This window comes from Camelus bactrianus, chromosome 2 (assembly GCF_048773025.1).
Source record: "Camelus bactrianus isolate YW-2024 breed Bactrian camel chromosome 2, ASM4877302v1, whole genome shotgun sequence".
NCBI classification, from domain to species: domain Eukaryota; kingdom Metazoa; phylum Chordata; class Mammalia; order Artiodactyla; family Camelidae; genus Camelus; species Camelus bactrianus.
The window spans coordinates 49,571,867-49,585,758 of NC_133540.1; the positions used below are offsets into that span (position 1 = coordinate 49,571,867).

At 34.6% G+C, this 13,892-nt stretch overlaps 1 protein-coding gene across 1 annotated transcript; it reads left to right on the top strand.

Annotated features, from left to right (window-relative positions):
* Positions 1 to 436: 436 nt before the first annotated feature.
* Positions 437 to 13,530, top strand: IL2 (interleukin 2). Its single transcript, XM_010952580.3, has 4 exons — positions 437 to 8,930; positions 9,022 to 9,081; positions 11,379 to 11,525; positions 13,136 to 13,530. Exons 1-4 carry the CDS (start codon positions 8,784 to 8,786, stop codon positions 13,244 to 13,246), a joined length of 465 nt encoding a protein of 154 aa, XP_010950882.1. The 5' UTR covers positions 437 to 8,783; the 3' UTR covers positions 13,247 to 13,530.
* The last annotated feature ends 362 nt before the right edge of the window (positions 13,531 to 13,892 follow it).

Sequence of the window (13,892 nt, forward strand, 5' to 3'; positions counted from 1 at the left end):
CACCTGCTATACTCAAAACATTTCATCATCATTCTGGTCCACGAAGCAGCCAACATGCAACTACTTCCTTTAGTAACTGTACCTGCACCTTACATGAGTAAGTATACATCTCTAAGAATTCTTCATGGTGTTGCTTCCCCCTAAACACACCTCAACTCAGAATAATGAAACTCTAAGGTCCTCCATTATGGCCACATCTAGGGTGCCTTTCAGATGGCCCATGGGTTGCACCAAGGGTTTACTCCCTCCCGTTAGGAAAGAAAGGATGCTAGAAATAATTAGGTTTTTGGTAAGCTCCATATTTTAATATTAGCTCAATGGTTTTGTTAAGAACTTCCCTATTTTGCAGACTCACAATTTGAGAAATCTGTAAAAAGTAAGAGCGGGAGAGAGGAAGATAAATTTCTCCAGGTTAATTCTGCATAGGAAAAATGTTATTAATATGAATATTTTCAGTGACTATGTGCCTTCAGTATGGTTAGACGCTTCTTCATACTTGTGTGCAAGAGCTGATATAATGAGTGTCAACAAATTTATTTACAAGATTTTCCTCCTAGGATAAAATAACTTTGTCTATTGGTGATGAGTACAGCTCACAATTTATCAATCAGATTAAAATGCCCCAGAGATTTGCCAATGCCTATAAGTTCTATAATACATTCTTACCCTGTGGTTATTGTTTGCCTGATTTCTTAAGAAATAGGAAGTAGTTACAGATTATCTATCTATACACACATGTGTACACACACATATACACACACAAACACAGAAGGTCCATGTGGGTTAATCTATAAACAAGTTTGGCCTAAGAGGTGAAATGAAATCTACAAGGATCCTAACATCATCAGGTAGGTAGTCCAAAATTATCTGCCCAATAATGTCAAATATAGAGAAGAGAATTAGGAATAAAGTACATATTCATAAACTAAAAAAAAATTATATAAGAAGCAAGCTTGACTCTAAAATTAGCCACTGATATAACTACTTCTGGAAGCTCTATCAATATAAAAAGCCCAGTCATCAGGAGGTGGTGTGAAAGCCTTCCCTCTGTTCCCTGTAACAGAAGATACAAATGCATCTTATTTGCAAAGATTGGTTCCTCCTTCCGTATCTATGACTTGCATGAGTGAGGCCTGATAGAGTGTTAATTTGCTTGACTTCCTCCTCTTCTTGGGCATTACTGTCTTCTATAATTTTTTTTGCCTTGATCTGCAGACATGTGAAGACAAGCTTTCACTTGCTTTTGCTAAAACATCAAATTTGTTTTTATCTTAAACATTTGAATGGAAATCTCTCTCAAAATTATGACATATACTCTGACTTCCTAAACAAAGCAGATTTAAATAAAGCAAAACATAATTTCAATGTTCTTTGAGGAGGCAGGTCATCACTGTGGATATCAGTCATTTATATTTTGTTATTATACAGGGTTACTGGGGTGCACAGGGGTTACTGGATCATATTCTAAGGTCCCAGAAGACTGTGCTTTTCTTTGGCTCCCACATTTCCTTCATTTTTTTATACTTCACTTGTTTTCTATTTTTATATTTATGTCCTATGCCTCATCCTTTTAAACTGTCAATGATCATTTATTCTGCAGGCAGCCCAGTCCCACAATTGCTTCTAATACCTTACTCTTGAAAACAAAAAACAAAGCTGGCTAGAATTGGGTCTAAAGAAACCATGAGAATAGAGCAGAAATATTAAAGACTTGGCATGCAGGCTATTACTTGACATCCAGAGCCCATTGCAGACTAAATATCCACATGCCCTTCTCCGCTGAGGACAGAATTATTCTTAATACAGCACTCCAAGCAGACACTGTTAATAATTCAGCACATCATAAGACTTTTTAAAAATTAACTTTCAGATTTTTGGTTGCTTTAGAGAAATGAGGTTGTTCTTCAACTCAGATCAGGATAGGTCAATTTTAATGGTGAAGGGTAGCAGAATATGGCTACCCCAAAATATGCCCCTTTGGCCATAAAGATTATTTTTAGTTGATTATTTTGAGAAACTACAGACACAGGAGAAGCTCTGAAAATAGAATAGGAGTTATCCTTCTGTATGGGAAACCTACACTTAAAAAGGAAATTTACATTAAATTCCTTTTTAGAGAGAAGTCTGTATCAAGAAGGAAGCTATTACCAGAGATAACTTTTTTATGCAAGAGACTTATGTGCATGGCAGGGCAACCTTTGCTTACCAAACATTTCCTCTTCTCACCTTCCCAGGAAAGGCATCCTCCCTTTTAAGCCCCAGATCCCTACCTCTTTCCTTAGGTCAGGATGGTATCTAAGCCTCAATCATCTGGTTGCCTTTTGAATCTCAAAATTTTAAGGGCTCCTATAGGTACACATGTATGTACTTAAAATTGTTTATTTTTTCTCCCATTAATCTGTCTTTTATTACATGGTGGGGTGGGGGTGGGTGTCTCAGCAGAGCACTGAGAAGAATAGAGGAAAATAACTTTTCCTACTCTATGATGGATAGAAATCTTCTTAGATAGACTGACATATTATGGAATAATATCTGTTATACCTTACCTCTAGAAACTTTATAGAATGATTAAAAGTTATTTGGTTAATTAGATTTTTCCTAAGTTTAACATGGGCAATGCTGGAATGGTGAAATTTTCCACTTGTTCATTTTTCAACTCTCATATTAGGCAGACTGGTAAACCTGGATGACATAAAACATTTTTTGCAAAACAAACGCCATCATTAAAAAATAAAAAACTCAGTGGTAAAGGGAGAGGATGTAGCATATCAGAAACAAGTCGTGAAATTATTTATTCAAATCAAAGTTAACAGATTAGGATTGTATGCTTTCATTTATGCTATTTTATTTGTCATTCACAAGAGTCCAATTAGGTCCATATTGTCATTTTAGAAATGAAAAAACAGGCTTAGGGAGGATAAGTAGTTTGTTCAAGGTCACACAGCCAGCGAGCGACAAAGAGCACTGGTGTTCACGTTTACCTGATTCCCAATTTCAAATATGGAACTTAGTGTATAATCACCAGTTGGCATACATTTCACCATTCCCTTTCCTTTCTCTCTCTTGCTCCACCCCTATTTGTTAATATGAAAACTATGTAATTGGTACAGAAATACAGGCTTATATCACTGTTAAGGAGTGCTAAGTTGTTAAGAACTTTCTGAATAAGTGTCAGAAGCCTTAAAATATTCATATTCTTTGACCCAGTAATTCCAACTCTAGAATTTTATCCTAAGAGGATTATCAGAAATTTGCACAAATATTTATGTGTAAAAGATTTTAGTGAATTACAGCACTATTCATAATTGTGAATGACTGGAATTAATGTAAATCCCAGTAACAGAATACAGTCACACAACAGATCCTATGCAACTACTAAAAATAATGTTTTAGAAGAACACTTAATATATGAGATATTTATAACACATGATTAAGAGGCAAAAGCATGTAAAACTGTACCACACACACAAAAAAGATTGGATGGACATACAAACCAGTATGTGATAACAATAGTTATCTCTACCAAGATTACAGTTGATTTTCATTTTTTTTCAGTTTCTTTGTATTTTCCAAATTTTCTATAATGAATATACATTATTTTGTAATTAGATGTTGTCATTTTTAAACAACAAAATCAGACTATAATCATTAAAAAAAAATTAGTGTTAAAAATGAGCCCAAAATGGAGTTACTTATACTAAGCCTCACATCACCAAACTGAGACTTACTTACAGTTTTGGCTTACCCAGAACTCCAATCAGGAACTGCCTAATCAGCATCAGTTAGGTAATCTGCCTGATAAAGCTCTGCAATCCCCTAAAGGAAAGTAACCTTGCGATAAGCAACCTACTTTTTTGCCCGGTATAACTTCCTTACCTCCAGTCCCTTCTGACTGTGAAAATCTTTCATTTTGTACAGCTCTTCAGAGCTCCATTCTATCTGCTAGATTGGATGGTGCCTGATTTGAATTGAGTTTTGCTCAAATAAACTTAAAAAAATTTTAGTATGCCTCAGTTTACCTTTTAAGATTAGGAATGATGAAGCAATGGACTGTCAATGATAGATCCAAAGCTATTGTAGAAGAGGAAAGAACTTAGAAACAAAGTTAGGTAGGAAGAGCAATCAGATGAAGACAAGCTTGAATAAATGTAAATAACAACTTTATCTTCACAATAATTTTAATGAAGGCATTTATCTTGGCAGAAGAGAAAGCTAGTATTTATTTGTAAGCTGCAAGGCTTAATTCTTAATGTATGAAGGAAATAAAGGTCTTCATAAAATATATACAACCAGAAAATTTCTTTTGTTAGCTATTTTGCTGTGAAATGAGATAAAACAGATGCGAAAGTGCTTTATGAACTGGAAGTGTTTTGCAAGTCAGTTATTATTACCATCAGAAGATTATCATGTTCTACCTCTAGTAACTGCTGTGTGACTTGTCATAGGGGTCTTATATTTACATAAGAAGATTTCCAAAGGTTTTGAAGATACTCCCTTTCTCATTGCATTTAAGCAGTGAGCTGTCTCTTGGCTGCCAAATGCAGACTACTACCTTGAGCAATATCCTCATGTCAGCCTTAGAGCATTGCACTCCTAAAAATACAAGGCAGTTTAAATACACATTGGCTACAATAATCTTCTTACTTTAGATATGTGAGAAGTGTTAGGAAACATCAAGAGCTCTAGTGCTTTTAAAAGACCCCAGAAAGAGATTAAAAAACATGAGCAAAATCCAGTTTTTGTAGCTACTGTAGGAATTCAGCTCCTCTCAGTTCTTCGAAATCTTAAAGCTGCTCAGACAAGGTGCTGGTTATGTGGAGGTGGATGATGTCTCGCCTGACTCACCTGCTATCACTGGGAGAGTGAAGTGAGATGGAAAATAGGAGCAACTTAATTCAGTTTTTTCTATGTAGCATAATGGGCCTAGAATTTGGCATCACTATGTAACATGGGAAATACATGAGATCGTTAGGGACAGGAAGGCTTGGGGTTTTCACTACTAATTTAAAAATGTGATCTTGGGCAAGTCACTTAACCTTCACAAACATCCAATTTCTTATCAGCAAAATGTGACTCAATGAGATAATGAATTTTTAAACACTTTGCAAAATTAAAAGTACCAAGGAAATAATTCTTCCATCCCCAAAGGTTATGAGCATCATTAAAATTTACCGCATGGAAGAAGAGCACACACAAACGAGACTTAACTGTGATCCACAGACAGATTTACAGAAGTGTTAAAACATTATGGAAGACCACCGGTCTAATAAAGACAAAGAATGAGACTATGCCTGAGGAAATCTGTATTTTTTACAGGAAACACAGCGCTCCTAGCTAAATTCTCTCTAGGTGATATGGAGATTATCAACAATATGTCTTAACAGCAAAGGAAAAGAACTGTATCTTGAAAAGTCAAGAGGCCTTTAGAGAAACTGAAAAGAGACACATTAATACATGCATCAAGCTCCAGACCAAATTAAAGTTTTACAACTTTAATTGCAAAAGAAGTTCAGAAAGAAGAAATTTTGCAGGAGGAGGAATCCTTGAAAGTCAGCTTTGATGGATGGACAATTACGCAACTGACTGACCACCCTCTTCAGGAGGCACCTTCAGGGCCTGGGGCTTCCCTTTTTAAAGGACTTGGGTTACTCCTGAGTCTAAGATGCTGACAATGTTAAGCAACTAAAATAGCTTCTTAATGAATACTAAAATTTTATTTTCAAAGGGGAAGTATGGGGTGTGACACATGTGGCAGTAAGCAGCCTACTACTGACTCTATCAGCACTGTACTAGAGATGCCAGCTGGTGCATCAGACACATTAAAAAGTGAAAGTTTGCCACAGCATATGGCAGCTTTCTCCCCAAGCACTTCGTGAAATGATCGGGCCAACTTCTGTAATAATGCCTTTATGCAATAATGAGGATAAGCCAGGGGCCTAGGAATTCAGTTTTCTACAGGGTCCCGTCAATGTAGCCATATACTGACCCATTCTCTAATGGAAATAGCTGGAGAAATATAAATATCTAGACTATGAGAACATCAAAGGCCTCATTGGAAAAGCCCCCACACAGAAAAATGTGTGGGCGTGAATTCTTCCATTCTGGAAGGGTAAAGGCCTAAGTTGATGATGCTGGGATGAGACACTGAAGTCTTTAGAGAAGTGAAACAAGTATCATAAAGTTGACACACATTACCAAATAGCCTTTCCCTTAGACCCAATGCTAAATTTGTGGTTTTGATTTGAAAGGTACAGAGAGACATTTTGCATTTTTTTAGTAATAAAAAGATTATGATTATTTGTCTCTAACCTGTCTCTCATCTTTTCTAAAGAAAAAACTATTTGCCTCTAATCTCCATTTTTTTTTCCACTTAACTGTAACGCTTATTTTTAAATTTTAGGGAGATGTTTCATATTCTTCAGAATATTGCCTAATGCATAGAGTATTGAACCATTTTTTCTGTTCTTTTTAAGTACAATTAAGTGTTCCTTAGAATGCATAACCTTTCTTGCCTACCCACTCTCCTAATTCTGAATTTATATATCTACATTTTAACCATGTTGTCAAAATTCAGTTTAAAGTCATGTTTCTTCTTTAAAATTCTTTATGTCCACCTTTCTTGAGGCAGTAATCACCTTTTACCTGGGATTACAGTTGTCTATATGTCTTCTCTATTACGTACGAGGTTCTTTGAGAAAGAATACAAATGATGAGAGTGTGGGCTTTGGCGTCAGAATATTCTGGTTTCAAATCTTTTTTGTGCCCTAAACTGGCATTAAGGGATAAATAACCTAGAAAAAAAATACTTAACTCCTCTGAGCTTTAGTTTTTCTAATCTATAAAATGATACCATCACTTCACAGATAAGGCTTAAACTAGACTGTGTGTCTGTAAATTATCCTTTTTTCCCTATATACCTGACAGCATCATAGGTGATAGATAAGTATGTTTAAAAGAACAGACAAGAAATGAATAAGGTAGTAAAAACAGAGAAGTTACTAGAAATCTCCTTGAGAAAGGATTTCCTCAACTCTCCCAAGTTTAAAGTAGAAGTATATAACTATACCGTCATTCAAGTAGTTAGTGCATTATACTGATTACACTGATTGTACTATACATTAGTATCTGACCTGATCTAATAACTGAAAAATACTGATCTGATGTTATTTCATAACAATTATTTTTATACTCACAGTGTCTCAGGTGCTTTAGAGGCTAAATCTAAATCTATTAAACAATGAAAATGTAACAACTAGAAACTTAAAGATTGGTTTATTTATAAATGGCTATAAACCACATAAAGTCTATTACAAAACTAACATCAGTACCCTTGGATGTAAACCATTTTCTGAGTATCTGTCACAAGTTTTTTTTGTAGTACTTTATTCGTTTTTCCATAAAGGTGCTCCAAGAGTTGTAACAGATCCCCCTCTCAGTAACTTCTGCTGATTTGAGTTCTGGCCTCTGTATTGTAAGAGCCCAAATACCCCTTCTCTGAGGACTGCTCTCACTCCACAAGACACACACACACACATATGCGTTCCATGGCTCACCATGGGCTCCTGGACTGTTTGTTACCTTGCCTTTCTCATCCCCAGCCACACTAATTAGTCCAGTATTGGTACATTTCAAGCTGGCCATATTATCTTTCTCCTAAAGAATGTATGTATAGTATCCAGAAATTCCAGTTAGTAAGTTTCCTATTAACAAGTAAACGTGGGAATCCCTATTGCTATGCTCATTTTCTGCCTTACCTTTAAAAAAAATATAAGGAATCTGTTTAATAAAGAGAGAGAAAGAAATGAAATGGCCATGAAGTGGGGGAAGATCTAAATGGCTCAGGTGGCCCCTGAGAGACTGAGAGGAAGAAATAGCATCTTTGGTTCTGGCAACATTCCAACTCTTGTTATATCCCCTGGATGCCCAGCAAAAACAATAAAGGAGCAAAACTAAATTTGTCCTCAAAAAAAAAGGGACCAAAAAAAAAAAAATCCTAGCATTAGTAGCACCCTCATTTGCAAATCCTTTTCTGAGTATTTGTTAAACACCAAACCCTGGGCGGAAAAAAGTACAACAGACACTAAGGGATTTAATAAATAGATACAAGAAACATATTAAAATTAAAACAGCATAAAACAGTGCCTCAAGCTCAGTGAGCATTTTATGTATTCTAATCTTAATACCTCTCTAGCTGATTGTGTAAGAAGTAATCTATCACGTTGTATGCGTTAGCTCAGTCATTGTGGAGATAAAAAGGTAAAGCCATCCTGAAACAGGAAACCAATATTCTTCCTGTTTAACCAACAAATCTAAAAATCTATTCTTTGCAACTATTTACTTTTGCTCTTGTCCACCACAACATGGTGCTCCACATGTTCCCCATAGTTTTATGACAAAGAGAAATTTTTCATGAATCACTTTTGTATCCCCACCCCCTTAAAGAAAGAGGGAGGAAAAACTGTTTCATACAGAAGGCGTTAGCTGTATGAATTAGAACTGCCACCTAAGTGTGGGCTAATGTAACCAAGAGGGATTTCACCTACATCCATTCAGTCAGTTTATGGGGGTTTAAAGAAATTCCAAAGAGTCATCAGAAGAGGAAAAATAAAGGTAATGCTTTTTGCCACACAGGTAGAATCTTTGAAAATATGTGTAATATGTAAAACATTTTGACACCCCCATAATATTTTTCCAGAATTAACAGTATAAATTACTTCACTTGTTCAAGAGCTTCCTATCAGCCTCTCTAATCACTACTCACAGTAACCTCAACTGCTGCCACAATGTACAAGCTGCAATTCTTGTCTTGCATTGCACTAACTCTTGCACTCGTAGCAAACAGTGCACCTACTTTGAGCTCTACGAAGGACACAAAGAAACAACTGGAGCCACTGTTGCTGGATTTACAGTTTCTTTTGAAGGAAGTTAATGTAAGTTTATTCCCTTTCTTACTAAAATTATTAATTTTAATTTTTCTAACTGGAGTTTGTTTTTTAATAACAATCTGTTATGCTTTCTCAGAACTATGAGAACCTCAAACTCTCCAGGATGCTCACATTTAAATTTTACATGCCCAAGAAGGTAAGTGCAACTTTCAACATTCAATTTACATTTTAATAAAATTGAAAGTAATATGAAAATCTGCACATTGACTGGAGAAGAATTAGTAACTTCAGTTACTAATGGGGCTTCTGCAAATGGCTTTGCTAATACTTTTTTAATATGTACTTGTGTGTGTTTTGGGGTAGAGGGAGTGGGACAGTTTTTAAAAAGATTGTGTTGACCTACTATTTTATTTAAAAATGTAAAACTCAAGAGATATTCAATTATATTGTTTTACCATCCAAATTAGCAAAATTGATTTCAGAAGCCCACTTTAAAAGATTCTTTACTGTATTAGGAGATTCCTAAGGATTTATCTTTGAGAGGTTGCATAGCAGTAATCAATAGCACAGATTCTAGGGCCATATTATTTGAACTGAAATCTCAGCTCTGCCATGTCCTAGCTTTTGTGATCTTGGGCAAGTTACCTATTCTTTTTGTGACTCAGTTTCTTATCTACTTATGTAAATGATAATTATATATACTTCATGCAGTTTTGTGAGGTTTAATGAGTACATGTAAAGTACTCAGAACAGCATCTGGCATATGGTAAATACCATATAAGCATTAGCTATTAGTAATAGTAAAGACAAAATTCCTCCTGGAGAGTATAAATTACAGTTTGGACTTAGACATCTTTTCTGTCAATAGACATAAAGACTTCTGATGCTATGTGGCTTATTTTCCAAGACTAAAAGCTTCATTTGGTCATTTGGGGATTCAGATAGTTAGATAAGCATCATCCAAGCTCCTAGAGCTACACTTGGAGTGTAAAGTTTCCTAGTAGTCATGCCAGTCAGTAAATAATGGGCAAAACTTTGGTGCTAGAAAGAGCTTGTCCTAGGGTGAATGGCCCAGAAAAAAGTGGGATTTAAGGATCATAGATGCAATCTCACTGATCCACTTCTCATAAATTTAAGGAAATTATGCTTCAAACGGCCCTTCTGAAAGATGAAAAGGAAGTAACTTAAGAGATGCTCCCTAGCTTCATCAGAGTCACATGTTATCTCCAGCAACATAGACACTACACTGTTTCTTGAGGGAAATAGCTCCAAGTTGTTCATGCCAAAAACTTAAGCACTGAACTTACAGAACTTGTAGTACTAATGCAAGTTGAAAGGGCATTAGATGGAAATGTCATAAGATGTATGTGGTGTAGTCCTACCTCTCCCTCTAAAAACTATTAGAAAGATAACATGAGAATATGTGCATAATTTAGAGGGTGTTGGAATTCTCTGAAATCTAAGTTTCCAAATGACAATGCAAAATCTATTTGAAACCAAAAGTAATGTGATAAACTCCATTCATTTGTTCATTTTACAACCATTCCGTGGTTGCAAAATAATTTAGAGAGCTATAAAAACATTTAAGTCAAAGGTTGTGATGTTAATACTATAAAGAACTGAAATTTAATCCAGGCTCCACCTAGTCATGTGGCCTTGGGGAAGACACTTAAATTCTGAGATTTAGTTTCCTTATTTGTAAAATGGAGATAACACACTGGATTACCTATCTCAAAAGGTGGCTCCTAGACTTAAATGGGCTTATTTAGGACATTAAAATGTACCACGAACTATGAAATATTAGTATTTTACATATATGAGTGTGTATGTTTGTGACTAAATCAGAAGGTCCATCTAAAAATCTTACAAATATTGTAAGCTTTTATTTGATTTGGCAAATAATTTTTTAAAATGTACCTTCTTGTACTTATTATAGAAAAGTAAAAAATTTAAATCCAGTTATATGTGACTTGCTATATTGAGTCATTACTAACTAGTTATAATTACCTAACTTATAAAATGTCAGGATTGTGACAGATGGCATCCAAGAGCTCCCTCTGTCCCTAAACAGTCTAAGATTCTCAACTCTTAGATTATTAAATATTAGAATCATAGAATGTGATCCTATACTTCTACATTATGACTACTCTGGTTCTAATAATTTCTATGCAGACTGGAAAAGAATTCAACCTGCACTGGTGATTTGCAATTGGGTGCAGAAATGCTGACTTTTTGCAAAGTCAAATTAAGCTGAAATTAATGACTCACTATTTGTTAACTAATAGTTAACACTAACCATGGGCAGCTGATCTCTAGTTTTTCAGTCTTATAATGTAAACCACATTGGTCCATCTTTATAGTAATGCTGAAAATAGGAACAATGGTAAAAACTATATACTGCCACTATTAATAAAATAAATTTGAGATTAATTTCTGATTCTGACATTTTGTCAGGGCAGATTGACCTGATAATTATTTTTATTATTATTCAAGGCTACAGAATTGAAACACCTTCAGTGTCTCATGGAAGAACTCAAACCTTTGGAGGAAGTGCTAAATTTAGCTCAAAGCAAAAACTCTCACCTGACAAATATCAAGGACTCAATGAACAATATCAATTTAACGGTTTCGGAACTGAAGGTAAGACATTATTTGCTCTCCTGAAAATAACATAAATGGAAGGGCATTTTAAAGTGGTATAACATTTTTGGTATTGTGAAGTACTCATGCATTTTAAGTCCACTGTGAACATAAGTCACTTTTATGTTAGATAAATTGTGGAGCTTAAAAGTGTAAGCTAGAGGGTTTCCACCTACCACCTACTCAACTCAGGAACAAGCCCCCATCCCTCAGTCTGTCACCCCTCACATTAACACAAAACTGGGAGTGGGATAAAACACTGAATTGAATTTCACAGGAAGCAAACAGGTTTCATTACATATTTTTTAATTCCTTCAGCTCATTTTCTAGAATAGCTAATTCTGATTACCTGAAAGGCTTTTCAAATGGGTTTTTCTTATCATTTGGTAGAAGAACTAAGAGAGTTATCTAAAAAAAAAAAAAAAAAAAATGGCAACCAGTAAAATGGCCAATGGACCAGATAATTAACTTTTATTTAGAGGTAATACTCACTTTCAGGACCTTAAGTATTTTTAAACGCATAGGAAGCATGAAATATACAAGGAACCCGGGTGATGTAAGAGATTCATGGCTCTCTTTTCTCATCCATCTGCCAAAGAACAAAGTTCATGAATTAATAGGGATCCTAAATAAACAGCATAATTTTAATTACAGTAGAACCAAGTTTCTAAAAGTATATAACTGCTTCCAAATAAGTCTCTTTATTAATAGACTGTTGCTTTCCATTTAATTTAAAAAATACATTGAGATTAGTCATCTTGTCATTGAAAGACTCAATTTATCATCCATGCTCTAAAATTCTTGACCAACATCAGAAAAACTCATTCTACATTCTAGATGCAAAATTAGGATAAAATTACATAAAAATCAGAAAGTGTTTCAGAAGCCAGCCACTTAAAAAAAAAATCTAACCCCTCAAGAGATTATGGTATTTAAATGATTATATGTAAGAGTGTATAAAACACTGCAATAGTTTATTTAAAGGGAATACTTTATCTCACTTGGTTTATGTTTTCTGGATAGGAATTACTTCAAATGTGAAAAATCCCTCTTTTTTATCTTGCTATATATCAAAATATTTTCTTCTTAGCTTGTCAACTAGAGGCAGAGTTGAAATAGTCCCTATCAGCAGAGGAGGTGAATTTCTAAAAAGCCATTCTACAGAATTTCTAGTGTTTAGATCTTTAAAAGTTGGGAAACTTACCTGCATTGATACTGAAGTGGGGTGGGAGTGGGGATGAGTATTTACGAAAATGTTTTTCATACAAATTTCCTCCCAAACAAAACCTTATCCTAACTTACTCTGGTTGTTTCTATTTTGCTTTGGGGAAAATATGAGGTTCACTCAAGCAGAAACATAGGAGACTTAAAAAGTTAATGATGAATAAAGTATAATGAGCTTATCACTACATACATGTAACCTATATATAGATATAAATCAGATATATTTCCAGAGAAAAAGAGGTTTAGCAACTTTAATTTTGCAAGCAGCATTTAATGAAGTATTTGTCTAAGACTGTTTTTTTGAATTGTACACGATTGAGAATAATTATATATAAGGTAAACTGCCCTGAACTAAAACAAAATTTCAAATGTTTTCTTTTTTACAGGGATCTGAAACAGGATTCACATGTGAATATGATGATGAGACAGTAACTGTTGTAGAATTTCTGAACAAATGGATTACCTTTTGCCAAAGTATCTACTCAACACTGACTTGATGATTAAGTGCCTCCCATTTTAAATGTTATCAGGCTATTTATTTGAGTATTTAAAATTTATATTTATTTTTTGATGTATGGTTTTCTATATTTGTAACTATTATTCTTCCTCCTCAGATGATAAATATGGATCTTTTAAGATTCTTTTTGTAAGCCCTAGGGGCTCTAAAAATTCATTTAAATTATTTATCCTAAAGTATTTATTTTTATATTGAACTGTTAAATATCATGTCTATGTAGGTCAGTTAATAAAATTATTTAATAAAGCTGATGAATAAAAACAAGCCCAGATATTTGTTATTCTGCGAATAGCACAGAGTAAGCACTAAAATATTTCTGAAATACTCATGTAAACTCTTCACAAGATGGTTAAGATGCTTAAAAAATTACCCCTTCCCCATTGGGGAAATGGGCTTCTCAAAGCTTTTGCTTTTTCTCCTTTCATGAATTGATTAGATTCTTAATTCTAGTCTGAGAAAATCCCATCAAATTATACTAGTTTCCTTCTCCAGGTCATGCTTTAAATAAGATGCCAGAACAAAAACACTCTTGAAACCCTTCATATAATTGGTGTGTTTCTCCTCCATTCTTCAGAATCTTATACCTTGCTCTCTGCCTTCAGGACACCCACTTGTATAACCTATAC

Bases quoted from the DNA above. Each gene is read 5' to 3' on its own strand.
- IL2 (XM_010952580.3), top strand. From the start codon at position 8,784: ATGTACAAGCTGCAATTCTTGTCTTGCATTGCACTAACTCTTGCACTC. The intron at 8,931-9,021 runs GTAAGTTTATTC...ATGCTTTCTCAG, and splicing joins TTCTTTTGAAGGAAGTTAAT to AACTATGAGAACCTCAAACT. The intron at 11,526-13,135 runs GTAAGACATTAT...TCTTTTTTACAG, and splicing joins TAACGGTTTCGGAACTGAAG to GGATCTGAAACAGGATTCAC.